The sequence below is a fragment of the Protopterus annectens genome, chromosome 9.part0, assembly GCF_019279795.1.
Source record: "Protopterus annectens isolate FY-2018-M chromosome 9.part0, PAN1.0, whole genome shotgun sequence".
NCBI lineage: Eukaryota > Metazoa > Chordata > Ceratodontiformes > Protopteridae > Protopterus > Protopterus annectens.
In genome coordinates this window covers 833014276-833034401 of record NC_056743.1, presented here as the reverse complement: position 1 = coordinate 833034401, position 20126 = coordinate 833014276, and the positions used below count along the sequence as shown (strand labels likewise).

The following is a 20126-nucleotide window of genomic DNA, read 5'->3' as shown; positions in this document are numbered from 1 at the left end:
GGGCGGGATGTGGATATCTAGGGTGATTAGCTTATGGTCAGACCTGACCAATGAGGAGTTGACTTCAGGTGTGGAACACCGGTCACTCATGTTGGTAATGACTAGGTCTAGGATATTGTTGCCCCCTGGTGGAGGTGTGGATAAGTTGATCCTGGGCATTGGGATTTATGAATTCCAGAAAGCTTTGAGTGAAGGAGTTGGCACATGAGTAGCTTTCCCAGTTAATGGTGAGATAGTTGAAATTGTCTATTATGATGTTTGTTTGAACCCTAATATTTTCCAGTATATCACAAAAAGAAGAGTGAGAATCTTGGGGCATGGTGGGGTATCTGTAGCAAGCTACAATTTGGATTGCAGTTTTGCCCAGAGTTAGCTGCACTTGGATACCCTCGGATGCATTATGCTGCGCAATTAGCCTGGAGGTGTGGATATCGTTAATGAATATACACACCTCCACCTTTGGTGTTCTGGTCCAGGTTAGATGGCCGAGAAGTGTGGTATGAGTTATAGCCTGGTAATGCAGGGGTGCTCTCTAGAGCCTTGAACCAGGTATCATTCACTGCATGGATATTGATGTCCTCCATTTTAAGGAGTGTCTCGAGTGAGTGCATTTTGAGATGTAGACTTACAGCACTGAGTAGTATTACCCTCAGTTTTTGCTTGCCTATTCCTGTTATGGTGGTGAATTTGTCATTTGAACCTTGCCTAAAAAAGGCACTATAGGGGTGGCAAGACCCTTAGCAGGAATCCGGAATCCCAGGGGCGACAGGTGCAGGCCATCTCTGACAAAGCATCGTGATTTGTTGATCGTGTCATCCCAGGCAAACAGATACTGGATCCCCTTAAAATCACACAGAAGCTTAGCCAATTGTTGAAGTCAGTCATTTTGTCCTTGTATTGCGGTATCATTCTGGGCGATGGCAGGATGCTACTCTGGGCTAGGGTCATACCTGCCTGGGCTACAAGATTGGAGAGCTCTTCCATGTCTCTTTCCATGTAGTCCATTGAGGTACGTCTCAGGTCATTCACACAAATATGGACAATAAGAGTCATATTTGTACATGTTGTGAATTGACCTGAGTGCGTGGGTAATGTGGTGGATCCTGGCACCTGACAGCAGCTGACAGTAACCTTCTCCTTATTTAGCCTGGTGAGTGGAACATCAGTGTGCCTGACTATAGAGTCACCTATGACTAGTGTGTTGGGTACATTATTTTGCCTTATGGGCTGTGGTTTATTGGCACACTGAGTCTGTGGGCTATGTGTCATTTACGTTGTGTTGGGGGCTGGAGGTTGCTTGGGTTTCTGCTTTGGAGGTCTCTTTTGCTTGAGCAGATTGAGAGCCTCTGCGAATGTTTTTGTGTGTGGATTTTGGTGGTATAGGTTTAATGGGACTATGTGTTGAGTGTGGTGCGGTGCAAGTGTTTACCTTCTCCTCTTGACTAAATTCAGTCTTGGTTGGAGACGGCTTTACCTCCAGTTTGGCTAGATAAGTGCATCTCACATATTGTGGTGTTGGGTGGTAGGAGGAGAGGGTTGTCTTTGTACATGAGGCAATTGCTACATTGCCCCAAGATGCCCAGATTCATCAGATAGACAGGAGAGAACACTGGGAGCTGACCCTTGGACATGCCTGAATAAAAAACTACTTTCCTCTAGACAAATGAGGAAAGTGAGTATAAGAGCTGTTTTTCTGTAAGCAAGTGAGGAAAGTAAGTACGAAAACTGTTTTCCTCTAGGTAAAGAGGAAGATTGAGTGCTGTAGTAATTTGTAGCTTATTTAGTGCTAACAACAAGTTCTGAACAAGTGCTGAGCACGAATAAGCAAATTCAAGTGCTAAAACTAAGAATCTGTACCTGGATCCTTTGGTAGATAGACTACCTAGTGCTTACCACTCCCACTGATAAGCTAGAAGGCTTCCCTCCAACACAGAAAGGCTTTGGGGGCTCAGAAACTTGCAAACGGTACTGGTTACAGCAAATCTGTATCTGGACTAGACTGGTTACAGGAAAGGCAGGAAACAAGCTTAGATTTATTTATTTTTTTGTAAAGTGGAAAGGGAGAAAGGAGAAACAGAAGATAATATAGCAATAACCCACGCCTGGGTGTGGGTAATGCGGGATTTACCCATGGTTGGCGTGGTTTAAGCCCTCTGGACCAAACAAAGACAACCGTGGGTCAATCCCGCATTACCCACACCCAGAAGTGGGTTATTGCTATTATACTATGACATTATTTAAGAAAAGAAATAATTACTTTTCTTAAATAATGGCATTGTATAATGCCTCTTTGCTGCCCTTCCGCAGCTGTCTGGTATCCGCGGCAGTTCTGATGTACTGCGCATGCCTACGCAGTACATCAGAGCTGTGGCCAAAAGCAACGGAGAAAGCAAGATCTCCATTGCTTTTTACTGTTTCGCTATGTTAAATGGGTTTAACATAGCGAGACAGCTTTAAAATAAGCAACGGAGATGTCCGTTGCTTATTTTAAAGTTGTCTCGCTATGTTAAACCCATTTAAATGGGTTTAACATAGTGAGACCGGTTTAAAAAAAAAAGCAACGGAGAAAGCAAGATCTCCGTTGCTTTTTACACACTGTGTCACTATGTTAAAGGAGTTTAACATAGCGAGACAGCTTTAAAAAAAGCAACGGAGATCTCCGTTGCTTTTTTTAAACCTATGTCGCTATGTTAAACTCTTTTAACATAGCAAGACAGTGTTTTAAAAGAGACTTATACTAATGGAAAAAGTCCGGGCAACCGGACCTTTTTCCATTAGTATAAAGTCGATTTACAACGTGCACGCTGGCCAATCAGTCTGCACATTTTGGAATATTAATGGGGAGTCATGGTATAATTCAAAATTAAGGACCTAAGTGGCTTGCCCTTCACAATTGTTCTCTCTGTACTAGGTAGAATGACCTAGTGACACTAGACTGGAATAGAGCTTAGATAGAGCTGAACAGATGGGACTGGTAGGAGTGTCTGAAGTCAAAATATGATCTTGCTGTACTCGGTTGAGTGAGCAAATGAGATAGACCCAGGAGGAGTGTTCAAACACAAATTTACAGGGGGGGGGGCTATTTCAAAGCCACCAAGATTAATACCAGAACAAGAACAGGAAGGGAGGGTGGGAAACTTAACTGCAGAGAGTCCACAGTATTCTATGAAAATTAAATAGAAAAATAAATAACTACAGTACTACTTTCTCCAAATACTGTTTCAGCAGAAATATTTCCCCAAAATCACTTTGTGAACAAAATTATTTTTTACAGAGGAGCAAGCCCCCTTGCAACTCCCACAGCCCCCAAACTTAAATATACGTACTTTGAGGTTACACAACAGTGGAGGAAAAGGAATTCTCCACTATTGCTGAATATGGTTTCGGTGAAACATTTTTGCTGAAACTGCATGTAGTGAAAGTGATGTCATTAGAGTAACATGTTTCCTGTTCCCGGGAAAGAGTCCACCTAGGAAGATGAGCATGGGATTTTATCATGCTTTTACCAAGGCTGGACTTCTTCATACTATATGTGAAGTTTGCAATAACAGTAGATCTGGATGAACAGGTCCATCCATAGTAGCATGACCTTTCATCTTACCCTCTTCCTGCTGACTTATTTAAGAGGTCTTTTGCATGTGTTACGCACTTTACATGGCATACCAAAGGTCTGGAGACAAAGGTCTTCACACAGAGCGTTATGGGTGAACTAGAGGTTAGGCATGGTAAGGTTTTTGATGCTGAGGTGCCTATCAGATGACATTAGTCCTACTGTTACTGAAGATGGACCTGTTTGTCTAGATCTGTCATTATGGTAAGTTCATAACTTTTATTTTTACAGCTTTAGGACTCCTCTAAAGATAGTAGCATGTTGATAATGCATTTTAGTGGGATGGCAATAGTGTTATCTGTCTTAAGAAATTTGGGATCTAGTCTGTCAGGGAGTGCACACCCATTGTTGGGGGGGGGGTTCGTGGAGCTAACAGTTTACTTTAGACAGTGGTGTTTTAGAGAACTGGAATTTGGTAATGAAATCCAAAGATGTTCCTTGCTTTAATCCTAGGTGTCCTTCAGAGGAATTCCTGGATTTTGCTGATGACGAGCATTCTTCAGAATGTTCAGCCAAGTATTTTTTGTTTTGTAACTAATGAGCTGGGTACATTAGGTGTATAGCTGGGAGAAGGCCTAGTTAAAAACAGCCAAGCAGGAATATCTATGTAGGTGCAAGTATTGCCTTGAGTGTCAATCGGAGAGCAAATACTGCTTCGGAGTTCTAGTTCCTTAATCCATTAAACTCCTTTGCACAGTAATAACTCTTGCCAGTCATTACACTTCAGATTACTACTGGAAGCATCTGTAAACTCTTAGTAAACTGTATTTTAAAATTTAGTATGCTACGTCCAGCAATTGTAAACATGTCAGCATTGCAAATAAACCATTAGCTCATATTCAGTTTGTTTTATTCTATGGAGATTGTCCCAGTAATATTAAGATATGCAGTTATTTTACCTTTACCTGTTTATTTCACCATCTTGCTCTCTGGACTTCAGTCGAGGATATTTACCTTATTGCAGAATGTTTCAAGAACTTGGTATGCAAACAACTATTTGGTCATATAAACAACCATAGCCTTCTAGCAGACTTGTAGCATGTTTTTTCCTAAAAGTTTTGGTACCAGTGCAGACAGATTTACAGTAACTGATTCAGTCTACAACAGCAGGAGTAATGACTTTATTTAAGGATGAAAATTTTGTTGATGTGATATGGGCATTTCAGTAAGCAAGCTATTCCCTTCTACTAGCTAGACAAGAAAAAGTTAATATTTTAGAACATATGCAAACTTTTGGCTAAGTTAGAGATCGCATGCTTCAGTTATCTATTGATTCAAAAATGTCTGATGGAAAAAATAACAGACTGCAGAGTACCCAAAGGCTCAGTAATGGGACTGTGGCTATTTTCACTTTGATGTTAAAATCGAGACCTCCATAACTTTAACAAAATTATGTATGCCAGTGATTCAGACATCTTCTTTTCAAATTTACAGGTAAAAATGCATTATGGCTGTACTAATTTATGTACTGGACCCACGAGACAAGAGCTCACTATTTCATAGGTTAGTGCTAAGCTAACTGCCATTTTGGGGCATTTGAAGCCTAGCCAGTTACCCCATGTGAGAATCAAACCCTGCACCTTGTATCTTTAAGGTAAACACCTTAACCATTATGTCATCCTCCCAGCCCTAAATAAGCAGCCTCTGGAAGTCTCAAACCCAGGACCCTGCACACCATACCTATAGTGATTTACCACTAAGCCATGTCAATAAGTCTGACATTACGTTGCTCACCTCTCAGTGATTAATGGAAGTAGCCCCATTAGTCCTTAAGAATCAGATACTCATTAGCAATGTTTACCAGCAAAGATGCCTAAAACTAATGTTGGACTAATTCTGGAGACCACTTTGTCCTTCAATAGTAATGTAAAGACCGAAATAGTAGGCTGACATTGGAGGTCTATACGTGTGACATTTAGAGACTGGCCACAGTTGATGGGCCTGGTTAGCCTGCCCACCTGGGAACAAGTGAAGGGGAAATGTACATTAAAAGAAAGATTGCAGTGTGATGGACTATTGGTGAGATGAGATGGTCACGCAGAGAGAAAATGGACACTTGGATTCTACAGCAATAATCTATTTCGTATGTTATGTTGGAAGAAAGAGGGTAGGTAGCAATAGACTGATAGCACAGACCGCTCAAAAATTAGTGTTCCTTAAGTCCAAGGTCATAAGAGGAGAGAGAGAGAGAAATGTGAAAGAAATTTCGAGAGAAGGATATAGAGCATTGTCTTGATTTTAACAGGAAAACAAAAAGATGTCACATGATTTAAGTGGTAGGGATATGCCTTTAATCAAGGAGTTGTATTTTACATGACTGAAGGGGAGTATCTCGAGACTTCTTACTTGGAAACTATTTATATGGATAATATCTTCATCATCAATCCCCTTTTTTCCATTTTCTACACACAGGGTCAACGTTGATGCATCATCTGTCATCTCTGTCAGTTTAATGCTACTCTCCTGCCTCCTTCAGTTGTCTTACCTGACTGTCGCAAGTTCTCTCTCAAAATCCATCCATCTCTGTGCTGGTTACCCTCTTCCTCTTGACTTCTTCCTGTCTTCCAAAATTTCTTCACCAGATTGTCTTTTGCTTTTCTGCACTTGTCCAAATCCCCATAATCTGTTCTGTTTAATCTCATCTGCAATTGGAGATACTTTGGTTTCTGCCCTGATGTCTTTTTTGTTTGTCTGTCTCACAGTGTGCATCCTACCACACATCTCTGGCATTTCATCTCCGTCACCTCTGGCTTCCTCAACTTGTGTGCCTTTACTATGCATATTTCTGTAGGGTATAGTAGTACTGGTCACACCACTGGTTTGTACGCCTTACTTTTAAGTTTTTTTGGCATTCTTCTGTCGCATACTATCCCTGAAGCTCTGTGCCAGTTTGCTGTAGCCCCTCTGACTCTGGCTTTGACCTCATTCAGGCTTCCCTTCTCCTCCACCCCTACTCCCAACTGTTTGTAGCTGTTGACTTGTTCCGCTGCTTTCCCTTCTATCTCTAGTTTCAACTTCTTCTGATTTCCCCATTTCCTGACATTATAACTGCTTTACCTGTATGTAGTTTTATTCCTTGTGCCTTCAGTTTTATATTCTATTTCCTGTTTGCTGAAGTTTTTGTTCAGAGTCTGCTTGTAATGCCAGTTTGCAGATTTGCTGATCTGTCCAGTCTGACCTGTTTGCTAATGTAGGTTTGTCACTAGTATGAACAGCAGTGGGCTCAAGTTGAACCCTGATGCACACCCACTCCAACTGGGATCCCCTCTGAGACTGGACACTATTTGGACTTGTCATTGGGTCCTTGTACATAACCTTCACTAATTTTGCAAATGTTTCCAGGGCTTTGAACCATTACAAGACTGCCCAAATCAACTTTCTTAATACCTTGTCATGTTTCATACAAGTCTAGGAATGGCCAGTTGGGCTCTTTCCTCAAGTCTAGCTTCTTCTGAACTATGTGTCTAACTGCAAAAATTGGTTAAGTGGTATTGCATCATGATCCAAATCAGAGCAACTCATCTCCCATCTTACCTGCTTCTACTCTGCATATTTATTTATCAATCACCTTCTCTAGACCTTTCTAGCAGTGTGGCTAGACTAGGATACCTCTGTACTGCTTACAGATGTGAATGTCTCCTTTGTTCTTGTACACTGGTGTTCGAGTGCTGGGGTAGCACAGCTTTTGTGGGTTTTTCTTCATTCAGAAGTTGCTAGAAGTACTCCGTCCATCTGTCTTTGATCTGTCAATTGGTAAGCAAGGGTATTGATGGTATCCCTTATGAAGGGTGCCTGATAAATATCTTTATTTTTCTGTTTTTGCCTTGCAATCTGATAGTTTCTTTGTGCTGTCTGCGGAGTCACTTTCCAGAAGCTGGTAGAATCCATCCCCTCCCCCCCACTGATGACTTGCTCTTTGCTATTAGAACTACTATCTCAGTCTCTTTGATAGCCAACCAGTATTCCTTCGTGGCCTGTTCCATCTCTTCTGTCTCCCACTTTTCCTGCATGCATTTATTTTGATGACTTCCTAGACTTCTGCATTCCACCAACAGCTTTCCTTATAGGTTCATAGGTGTGTACTAGGCTCATGGCCCTGGAGCCTTTACAAGCCTAGCCCCTAGAATTACCCTGGCATTGTGCCACCCACCAATAGTTCCCAGTGCCTCTGTCGAGTAGAGCCACCGGAGTGATCCCCGAGGTGAATTTTCTATTTCCCATCCACTCATCAAGATCTCTCTTGAAGAGGGCCAGTGAGGTGCTCTGTTTGACATGCATGGGAAGTCTGTTCCATAGCATGGACAGTCTCTGGGTTATGAACCTGTCCCTCCAGCATGTTCTGTTGATTGTGGTAATGAGGTTGAGGTATCTGGACCGTGTGTTGCGGAGGGATTGGTATTTCTTAGATGTAGCATTTCTAACAGGGCTGGGTCAGACATGGCTTTGTAAGTCGAGCAGAGATCACCTTGAAGTAGGCGATATGAGACAGAAAATAGCTGGGAGTTTTTTTAATTTGTCCATATAAGACAAGTGTTTAAGGCCTAGGATCATCTTTGTGAGGTACTTTGGCGGCCTCTCCAGTTGTTGCAGGTGTCTACCGAGGTACATGCCAAATAGGGCATTGTACTCTGTTTGGCCTAATGAGGCAAGAGTAGAGGGAGACTATGACCTTCCTGGATTCAAAACCCTTGGTAATGAGATGTGCCACGTAGAAGGACTTTCTGACCACAGTGGCAATGTGGTGGTCAAAAGAGAGGCTGCTGTCACCCTGTGTTCCCAGATCTTTTATAACACCTTCTGTATTCAGTGGACTACCATCAATGTAGTAATTCATGGGAACCAAGTTTTTCTCAAAGGGGATGACACATTTTTTGGCATTGAGCTTAAGGCCATGGTTCTGACACCAGTTGGTCTCAGTGAGGCCTTTCTGCTGGATGTCAGCATCACTTGGAGAGTTAATAATAGCTCCCAACTTGCATTAGTCTGCAAACTTTGTCCCTTTGTGGGGGACTTGTGTACCTAATTTCTATGCCTGGCTCAGCTGCATACTTGTTTGTAGTCCTCTCATATGCTGTTTTGAGGCACTGCCATTCTTCTCCATCCATTTCAACTTTTTCCTGAGGTGCTAGAGTCCTGAGTATTTCATTGAACTCTTGTATTTTTCTCCTATTAATTTCCAGGTCTTCAGCCTAGTCTTCATTTGCCTTAGCACCTTCTCTGATTACTACTTGCAGTTTTGTGACAACCAGTGTTTTTTTGCTGTGGGCCGACTTTTTCATGGAGGTGGACTTTGCAACCACTGGTTCTACTCCAGTGCCCTTTCTGTCTACCTGAGTTGCATGTTGGCAATTCTTATGTGTGATCTTATGACCGTCTGTCTTGCTGAACTGTGTGTTGGTCTATTTGCCAGACAGAAGTCTAGAATGGATTTTTCTCCTTTATTCCTGTTGCTTCAGCCAAGTGGACCTTGGCAATGTTCATACCCTGTTCTGTCGGTATGTTAGCATTCAGGTCCCCTATTAACACTGTCATGATGTCCTTCCAGGATGCATCTGCAGTCATAACATATGGGTTGTCCTGCCTCAGGCAGCCCTTCGGTCGGCCGGATTCCAAAGTCTGGGTCTGGCCTCGGCTGATGTCGCACTTTCCCCGACGTCATAGCTTCTGGGGTATAAAGGCATCAGCCGACGCCATTTTCCTCAGTCTTTCTTGCCGCGCGGTGCCCGAAGCAGAAGCTGTTTGCAAGTGCCGGTCGGTCAGATCCACAGATTTCAGCTACCGAAGACTTCTAAAAAAGCTAAGTAGCCCGTTGGGGACTCTTTCTTGCCTCAGCCAATGTCAGACAAAGTAAATAATTGTTTAACTTGTGGGAAACAAATACCTCATAAGGATTTCCATTCTTACTGCCTTCCTTGCTTAGGCCCAGACCACGACGTATCCGCTTGTTTAGCCTGTGCCTCCTTCAACCAACGGACTCTTAGACGTCGGTCGGAGTTTGCAGAAGAGTTTTTTGGATCCGCTTTTGCATATAAAATGCCGTCGGAGACTCCGACTACACATTTAGCCAAAAAACGCAAGGAAAAGGACCGACACTCGCAGCCCGCGGTTTCGGCTGAAACCACGGTTAGGCCTACCACAAGTGTCTCGGTTTCGGCTGAAACAGAGTCTTCGGTTCTTACTTCTGCCGAAATCATACCTCCGACAACCGAGGCCACAGAGGCCCCGGCTGCGTCGGCTACAGAAATCCCTACCGAAGAAGCAAGCGCACAAGAATTGTCCAACACCATTCCTTTGGACATTTCTACTCCTGCACGTGGGGCAGCTAGGCCCCCTGCTTCTATGTCTATTAAGGCCTTCTCCAGAGCTAAAGCAGCTAAACTTTCAAAAGCCTTACCTGCAAAAGCTACTTCTCAGAGACCTCCCTCAAGTTCTCAGATTCTCAGCCTTGCTGAGGACCTTATATCCATGATTAGGGGTTCCCAACCTCACCCAGACAGGGCCTCCCACCCTCCTCCTGACAAAAGGCCTAGGACTGAACCCCCTGAACCTCTCTCCTCAGATTACTCCTCGGATGGATCTGATTTATCAAACCATCAGGAAGGGCCATATTCTCCTTATGAGGATTCAGATGCAGAAGACTATTCCTTCTGCCTCCCCTCCTGAAGAATTTTCCTTTGGGGAAACTTTGCATTCAATGAGGGAACACTTTCAATGGCAGGGTCAGGATTTCTCTGATTCTAGAAAAAGATTAAGAACCTTTTTACACTTACCACAGCATAGGCCTCTAGCCATACCACCTGTGCTAACTGTAGTTGATGATTCATATAATGATGTCAGTTCTGCCCCTGACTCTCTTCCCCCGGCCCCTGCCAAACCTGACAGATATTACAGGGTCCCGGATTCTCACTTCCATTTGTATAAAGCCCATGCTGCAGACTCAGAAACTATATCTCAGGGCCCAAAAGGTGTTGCAGCTGCCACTGCAAAAAACCCCCTACCCTCTGAAAGAGAGTTAAGAGCATTAGAGAGATGGGGAAAAAAGGTTTATACATCTGCTACTCTTTCTGCCAGGGCATTAAACTGTCAATTCCACATGATACAGTACCAGGAATATTTGTTAGATCAGCTGAATAAAAAGCTTTCTTCTACTGAACCTTTAGACCGAAAGTCCCTTCAGGATTTGGTACACAACTCTCAGCAGGTCAGTAATCATTTCTTAAAATGTGGCTATGATGCACTGGAGGCTTCATTTAGATCAGCTATGACTGGGGCAGTAATTCAAGACATGCCTGGCTAAAGAGCAACCCTTGCCAGACCATGTCAAGGCTAAACTCCTAGATGCTCCAATGGAGAAACAAAGTTTATTTGGCTCCCCTGCACAGGAGATTCTAAAGAAAGTGGAAGAAAAAGCAAAATCTGTGCAAACAGTAAAGGATTTTCTGCAGGTTCAACCTCCGAGGTTCAGCAGAAACTGGCCTTCAAAGAATTGGTCCTTTCCAGACACCTCCAGAGCACAGAGGGGCAGGAATAGACGCCCAAGAGGCAGAGGTCAATCAAAGGGTGCCTACAGGGGTCGTCAGGAGCAGCCTGCCAACCAGAAGAGTAGTGCCACAGCTACAACTACAACCACTTCCACAGGACAGACTCAATGACTTGACTCTGATTCCGCCTACCAGGGAACAACTGGAAGCACCCTTGGGCGGAAAGCTGTCTTTATTCTCGAAAAACTGGTATTGCATTACAAAAGACAAATGGACATTGCAAACCATAGACAAAGGATACAGGTTTCACTTCCACACTTTTCCAAGAAGGAGCGGAATGCCAAACCTTCCACCAAACCAGAAGCCAGAGGCTTTGACAAATCCACAATTTACTTCAGATGAAAGCTATAGAAAGGGTACCATCTGTGGAACAAGGCCAAGGATTTTATTCCAGACTATTCCTTGTACCAAGAAAAGAAAACCAATGGAGGCCTATTCTCAACTTGTCCGCACTAAACACATATCTCATTGTGCCAAAATTCAAGATGCTGACCCTACAGCAACTTCTTCCCATGTTGGGCAAGGAGTCTTGGCTGGTGACTCTAGATCTCAAGGAGGCATACCTGCACGTCCCTATATGACCAGATTGCAGAAGACACCTCAGATTTCTTGCAGGATCAGAGCATTATCAATTCTCAGCATTGCCCTTTGGCTTATCTACTGCACCCAGAGTATTCACGAAATGCCTGGCATCAGTAATTGCACATTGCAGGCTTCAGGGAATTCAAATCTATCCATACCTGGACGACTGCCTAATACAAGCGGACAACAAGACAAAACTAATAAAGGATTTGGCCTATGTCATGCACCTGTTACAGGCCTTGGGATACACAGTCAACATCCAGAAGTCAAGACTAGTGCCATCCCAAAGGATAACATTTTGGGTGCGGATCTGGACACAATGACTCAGATGGCTTTTCTCACAGAAGAAAAACAAAAGCAACTCCCAGTCTACTTCATGGCTTTGACAAGACAAACTCAGCTCACTGCAAGGAAAGTCCTGCAGGCCCTGGGTTACATGGCATCCTGCATAATCTTGATCCCGCATGCCAGGCTACATATGAGAAAATTACAATGGTACCTAAGGAATGTATGGTCTCAACACAGGCACAGTCTAGAAACCATGATACCAATCATTCCATGCCTGAAAAAGGAATTCCTGTGGTGGGCTCAGGCCTTCCAGTCGAACAGAGGGTTGCCTTTCAACAAACCACAACCAAGGCAGACTGTCACCACGGACGCCTCAGACCTAGGATGGGGAGCACACATGGAGGACAAGTGTATCCAAGGCCTATGGTGTCAGGACCAGCTGAACTTGCACATAAACCTAAAGGAGATGCTGGCACTGAAACATGCAATCAAGACATTCAAATCATTCCTCCAGCAAGGACATCTGCTGATAAGGACAGACAACACCACAGTCATGTGGTACATAAACAAACAGGGAGGCACGCATTCCTACCCTCTATGTCGGATGGCAATGGATCTGTGGAACCTAGGCCTGAATCTCAACATCCACCTGCAGGCAAAATTCATACCAGGAAAAGAGAATTCACTAGCAGACAGCTTAAGCAGAACTACCACGGATGCTCACGAATGGATGCTGCATCCAGACATCTTCAAAATCATAACAAGCAAATGTGGAATGCCAGAGATAGACCTGTTCGCCTCCCCACTCAACCACCAACTGAAGAAATTCTGCTCAAGAGTATACCACCCACAAGCCTGGAGGGTGGACTCTCTCTCTTTCAGCTGGAATGCCCTAACAGTGTATGCTTTTCCACCTCTCCCATTGATGTACAAAGTTCTACTGAAGATCAGGGAGGAACAGCCAAAGGTGATACTAATAGCTCCAGACTGGCCAAGGCAGCACTGGTACCCGCTACTGAGAAGCATGTCCCGGGCGAACTTATGGCCTCTACCCCTATGGCCTCTTCTTCTAACGCAGAACAACTTCAAGACCCTGCATCCAAACTTGAAAACACTACAGCTAACTGCCTGGAAAATTGCTTAAAACAAAACTGTTTTATCTCAGAGGGTCAAGGACATTATCCTGGAGGCTCGCAGACCCTCCACAAGGAAGACATACTCAGCTAAATGGAAGAGATTCCTCATTTGGAGCGCATCAAAGGGTACAAATATCACACTGGCAAACCTAGCACACATCCTGGAATATTTAGCAGAACTGTTCCACAATGGCCTGTCCTATTCTTCCATTAAGATTCATGCTTCAGCAATTTCAACAGAGTACAACATGGATCCACCTATCTTCTCTCACCCTCTCCTCAGACTATTTTTAAGAGAGATCAAAAATGTAAAACCTCCAAGGAGACCCCCTCTGCCTACATGGGATCTCAATTTTGTGCTGGAAAAATTAACATTACCCCCTTTTGAACCAGCAGCATCAGCAGACTTACAGTTCTTATCTTGGAAAACTGCTTTCCTTCTGGCAATCACTTCAGCAAGAAGAGTATCTGAGTTACAGGCATTAATGGCAGTGCAGCCTTTCCTTATTTTTCACCAGGATAGAGTGTCTCTGAGAACCAATCCTACTTTCATGCCAAAGGTGGTATCCAGGGTATCCTTGAACCAAGCTATCCATTTTCCTGCATTCTTCCCTAACCCACAGAACAGGGGGGAAAAACTATTGCACACCTTGGATGTACACAGACAACTACGCTACTATCTGGACAGAACTAAAACCAGCAGAAAAACTGACCAACTTTTTGTAGCATATGCTACTGGAGTGCAAGGAAAAGCAATTTCCAAACAGACAATTTCAAAATGGATAGGAAATTGCATTCGTTTTTGCTACTCTTTTCATGGAAAGACAGCTCCTGAAAATATCAGGCCTCACTCCACAAGAGCCACAGCCACCACTACAGCTTTCCTACGAAGGGTGGCTACCAAGGACATTTTAGAAGCTGCTACTTGGAGCTCCGTGCATACATTTGCCAAGCATTACAATCTACCTTTATACTCCAGATCCCGAGCAGGTTTTGCAACTGCAGTTTTACAGGGGATCTTAACTACACCATCCTTATCTTAGTACCTCCTCCCCCAGTTTGGCTGTGGTATTCTACCCATATGTTATGACTGCAGATGCATCCTTGAAGGACATAGTACAGTTTTGTACCTACCATAAATGTAGATGTCCGATAGGTATGCATCTGCAGTCAGGATTACCCACCCTCCTTCCTCTCTGTGGTACTCCTAGGGTGCTTACCCCTTCAGCTAGCTGGGGGAATCTATTATGGTGTATTTGTTTGTATGTATATATGTATATATATATATATATATATATATATATATATATATATATATATATATATATATATTGTTTGCTACTGTTTGGAATTTTCAACATTTATCCAAATTTAGCCTTCCTAGAGGGCACCTGGCATCTGGGGCAAGAAACACTGAGGAAAATGGCGTCGGCTGATGCCTTTATACCCCAGAAGCTATGACGTCGGGGAAAGTGCGACATCAGCCGAGGCCAGACCCAGACTTTGGAATCCGGCCGACCGAAGGGCTGCCTGAGGCAGGACAACCCATATGTTATGACTGCAGATGCATACCTATCGGACATCTACATTTATGGTAGGTACAAAACTGTACTTTCTGCGTTCTGTAGTAGGTCCTACAACTGCAGCCTGAATTCACTCTTTTCCTTGCTATGAATACCCTGCTGTGGTGCATAGGCTGAAATTTTGAATATTGACCTATCCTTACATTGGAGTTTGATTGCCATGAATCTGTCTGTAATTCTAATGGCATCCGTTACTCTCTTCAGAAGCCTCTCCCTCTTCACAATTCTTACACTATTCTACTTTGTCCTCTCATGAGTAGTAGACTCTGGATCCCAAGCCGAATTTCTTTGCCGCACTGTCATTCCATCTTGTTTCCTGGATACAGAGGATGTCTAGCCTCCTCCTTACCATAATGTCATCTACTTCCAAGCTGCATTCTGTCAATAAATCTGTATATTGAATGCAACAGTCCTTCATTCAGTTTTGGCAGATTGATTGATTGGTTTTGCATCGAACTTTCCCTCAACCAAGCTATCCCAAGTAACTCAAGCTGGGCAACTGGATAGTGGCTGGCAAGAAGCTTATTGGCCTTGGGTTGCTGTTCTTAGTAGCTGGCATACACTAACCAAAAGAACACACACAAATCCCCCATCCCATCATTAACGAGGGTCTGTGTTGTAGGTCATATTAGGCTGGATCTTCAACCTATTTATCACCAGCAAATATCTGTGCCCACTTTTGATGACATTAGTGACCTGATCACCTAGAGCCAATTTTACACCGAGTGTCTAGCCCTTACATGTGGCACAGTCTCTAATCTGTGTTCTTTTATGTAGAGTGTACTGTATATAACAGTTGATGCCCAAAGCAGTTGGTCTGCACAACTCTTCCCCAGTAGGCACCATCTAGAATCTGTCCTGCTAACAACTCCATTTTTCAGTGAGTTTGAGGTGGAAACACCCAGCATGTTTTTTGAGGTTGTGGGAGGAAACCCACAGAGTTTTGAGTTGTGCCATTTATGATAAATTGTATATAATGCAAGTTTTTTAAAATGCTAGCATACTTAAGGTTCTGTTTTATAAGTTATGGTGCATTAAATACAGGATTATTTATGCCTGGTATTTTTTAATTTTTTTTTTGCTTTATTTAAATTTTGAACATTGTTTTTTAGGTCTGAGATTTAATGGCCTTGGTCAGAAATGAAATCCAGCAATAGTCTCATTTTGATCTGCTTAACATCATGTGGTAAGGTTGCCTGTTTATGATGTGTAACTAGTATGTTTGCCTGTTTTCTTTTTTTTTGCCATTTTTATCGTAAAAAGTTAAATATAACTATTTACAATATTTGTAGCTTCCAAGTAAAGTAATACTTATTACATTGGAGTTTGATTTGCATGAGTCTGTCACTAATTATAATGATATCCTCTACTGTCTTCAGATACCTCTTCCTCTCCACAATTCCCACACTGTTTCTACTTTCTTCTCCCATGATAGTAGAGTCTGGATTCCAAGCCAAATGGCTGTGCTGCACTGCCCTTCCATCTCGTTTCCTGAATACAGAGGATATCTACTTCCAAGCTGTGTCCTGCCAGCAAACCTGTATATTGAATGTAGCAATCCTTTGTTCAAGTTTAGCAGATTGGTTTTATGCCCAACTTTCACTCAGCTGAGTTATCCCAAGTAACCCAAGCTAGGCAACTGGACACTGGCTAACCAGAAGCTTATTGGGCAAGGCTGCTAGTCTTAATGGCTGGCATATACTGGCCAAAAGGGCACCTAGATCCCCATCCCATCTTTAGCAAGGGTCCATGGCATAGGTCAAATTAGACTGGGTCTTCACCTCATTTATCACTGGCAATTATCTGTGTCCACCTTTGGCGGCATTGGTCAGTGTGAGCAATCCCCTAGAGCTAGATTTACACAGTGGCTAGCCCTGACATGGGGCACAGTCTTTAATCTGTGTTCCTCTATGTAGCGGATACTGTGTACAACAATTGATGCCCAAAGCAATTGGTCTGTATAACTGTTTCCCTAATAGGTGTTTAAAGTTTGTGCGGCTACTCACAACTCACACAGAGTCACATAGATGTATTCTGGTTATTAATAATATAATAATAATGAAGTGGAGGCACCCAACATGTTTTTTGGGATGTGGGAGGAAACCCACTGAGAGCTTTGAGTTATGCCATTTATGATGTCAGATATAATACATTTTTTAAGGATTATTTATGCCTGGGAATTTTTAAGCTTTTTGCTGTATTTAAATTTTGAACTTTTTTAGGTCTGAGATTTAATGGCCTTTGGTCAAAAATGAAATTCCACATTATTCTTGTTTTGATCTCCATATCAGTATCATGTGGTAACATTGCATCTTTATGATGTGTAGCTAGTGTGCTTATCTCTTTCCTTTTTGCAATTTTTTTTATATCATAAAAATGTGAAGATAACTATTCACAATATTTACAGCTATCTCAAGTAAAGTAATAAATTTAAGTAATACTTATTTTCAAACTTTTCATACTTTTCTTTTGTCTTCATTTTAGTAGATAATCACATCTACACTTTTCTACTAACATTTTTCCACTGTTTAAAATTTGATTTATTACCATTTGCTCTAAAAATAATAGGATACATTCCTTTATGGCATACAGTAGTGACTGTGTTGCTAAATTTAAATTTATTAATGCTAGGTGGGAATTCTCACTTACAATTCATTGTAATAACTTTCATTATTTTTAATTTAATACACACCAAATGTCATCTCCTGTTCGGCATGTACTTCTCTGAAGTGCAGGCCAACACAGAAGGTCTTTGACTAACAAGGTTCGCAGATGACTGCAAACTGGGAGCCATAATAGAATTCCCTAATAGTGTAGACATTCTACAAAAGGGCCTCAGAGACAGATGCTTGGTGTCAAAGTCATGACCTCAAGCTCAGTGTCAAGAAGTGCATTGTCATCCCCTTTGGGAAAAAACTTGGTACCCTTGAATTACCACATAGGCGGTAGCTCACTAAACACTGAAAGTGTGATAGAGACCTCGGGACACAGATGGACAATAGTCTCTCCTTTGATAACCACATCACCACAGTAGTCAGGAAATCCTTGTACGTGGCACACCTCATCACAAAAGGGTTCTCTAGAAAAAAGGAGGTCATTGTTCCTCTCTGTTCACCCCTCATCAGACCCATTATAGAGTACAATGCCCTATTTGGCATGTATCACACAAGACACCTACAACAATTGGAAAGGCCACAGAAATAGCTCACTAAGAGGATTACCAGCCTCAAACAGATGCCATATGCAGACGGTCTCAAATTCTAGCTCTACTCCATTGCATATCGCCTACTCAGAGGTGATCTCCGCCTAACATACAAAGCTAGGTCAAACCCAGAGCTGTTGGACATGCTACACTTAATCCCAATCTGTCCAAACCACACTCTCCAGAGACTTGAACCTTGCCACCACAATAAACAGAACATGCTGGAGGGATAGATTCTTGTCTCAAAGACTTCCCATACTCTGGAACAAACTACCCATTCATGTAAAGCAAAGCTCCCCATTGGCCCTCTTTAAGAAAAATCTTGACAACTGGATGGGAAATAGAAAATTCACCCTGGGGATCACTTTTGTGGCACTGCTTGACAGGGCAACAGGAAAATAATTTTCTTGGGTGCCAAAAGCCAGGGAACCTTTTTGGCTAGGCTTATATAGGCCCCAGGGATGATAGCCTAGTACCTACCTATGAACCTATCCACAAACTGAATGTTATTTCAATTTATTTTTTTTTATTTTTGTCACATTTAAAATGTATATACCAATATCATTTTAATATTTCTTTACATCTCCAACAACCTCTTTAGGTATGTATATTTTGTTAATTTTTATGAAATAATATAAATTCTGTTTAGGTATTTCCAAACAGAAGCTTTCTAAACAAGAGGTTAATGTCACCACCATCATTAACTCCTTTCATAGCTAGCCTGAGTGGAATTTCACACCTCCTGAAAACCACAGAGTTCCTGCCTGGACAGCTTTCACCACAATTAAAATTTTGAGAATGCAGTTTTCCAGCATACCTGTAAACAAATGTTTCTCTTAAAAACTATAGCAATCTCGAAAGAGTTAAAATATGGAAGCTATTCTGTACACATTCCTCTTCACAGTGGTGATGTCAGCCAGACATAATGGAGATTTTATTTTGGACAAGTGATTCCATAATATCTAAAATTAATTATAATTATACAAACAAGTGTTACAATCTTTGTACCTACATTGCACAGACCCTGGCTATCAATGTGACTTGTTAATGTAGCTGTGCCCTTCGTTTTGCTGTAAAGCAGCTTTGAGATGCTACACTAATTTTCAAGTATTTGTACAATAATGAATGGTATGCATATTTTACATATTTAATGGACAATTAAATGTACATATATTGACAAAGCAGTGCTAGTTAGATACCAACTTAAGTGAAGTCTTTTCGGCATTGTGTGTGCTTTCATTTGATACCACAGAGTGTCATAGATGTATTCTGGTTATTAATAATATAATTATTAACATATGATATACATGTTCATAGGTAAGTACTAGGCTAGCTGCCCTTGAAGTTCATTTTAAGCCTTGCCAGATCCTCTTTCATTGATGAGTTAAACAGTCTACTTTATGACTGTATGGTAAACATCATAACCATTACATCAACTCCCAGTTTAAGAATTAAAGCATTTACTTTATGTATGCATGTATGTATGTGAGGTAAACACCATAACCATTATGCAAACCTCATACCAAGTTCACAATATTTCTAAATAAATAACTCACATTTTCTCTGGTACAAAGCACCCCATTTTTCTGCAGAGGCATTCCTGAATTCTGTGGCAACTGGGCATGTGAAATGTTTGATGTCCGCACTTTGAGCCATTAATCAAGCAGCCTGAATCCTAACCACGACACTGGAGAGGGATGGTCACTTTACAAATGGATACACTCAATATTTGCAGATGCAGACTTCTCTGCATCAAGCACAGTTTCCCTTAAGAACACACAGGGAACACACTCAGCCCATGATCTGGGTTTCTCTCCATCTTTCCCTATGTCCCCAGTAACGCTTCCCATTGGCACAGCTTCAGAGTGAAGTCCTCATCCGAGTGCCTAACCCAAGTCCTCCACCACTCTGAAACTACTGCTTCATGTCCCTACCCAAGTAGTTAACACATGCACTTTGAGATTTAATTTTCACACACACCTGGGAAAGGCTGGCACAATTACCTGCTCTGACAACTGTGCCCAGATTATAAGGTAGATTCACTGCCACCAGTCAGTTATTGGAATGCTCTTAAAAGGGTAGCCAATTACACCAAGTGAAATTAATATTAATACAAATGGTAATGTTGATCAAACAGCCAGGCTTTCAGGAGTGGCCAGATTGATCACCAAATAGATATGTGCA

The 20126-nt window shown here is 42.3% G+C and overlaps 1 protein-coding gene across 3 annotated transcripts in view; it reads left to right on the top strand.

Annotated features, from left to right (window-relative positions):
• LOC122811577 (butyrophilin-like protein 9) overlaps nt 1–20126 on the top strand; it is a 1542349-nt gene that overhangs the window by 175370 nt on the left and 1346853 nt on the right. For all 3 annotated transcript variants that reach the window (XM_044083503.1, XM_044083504.1, XM_044083505.1), the window contains one exon: nt 15853–15926. In XM_044083503.1, coding sequence (XP_043939438.1) covers nt 15881–15926 — 46 coding nt within the window. In that variant the 5' untranslated portion in view covers nt 15853–15880. The remainder of the gene's footprint in view (nt 1–15852; nt 15927–20126) is intronic.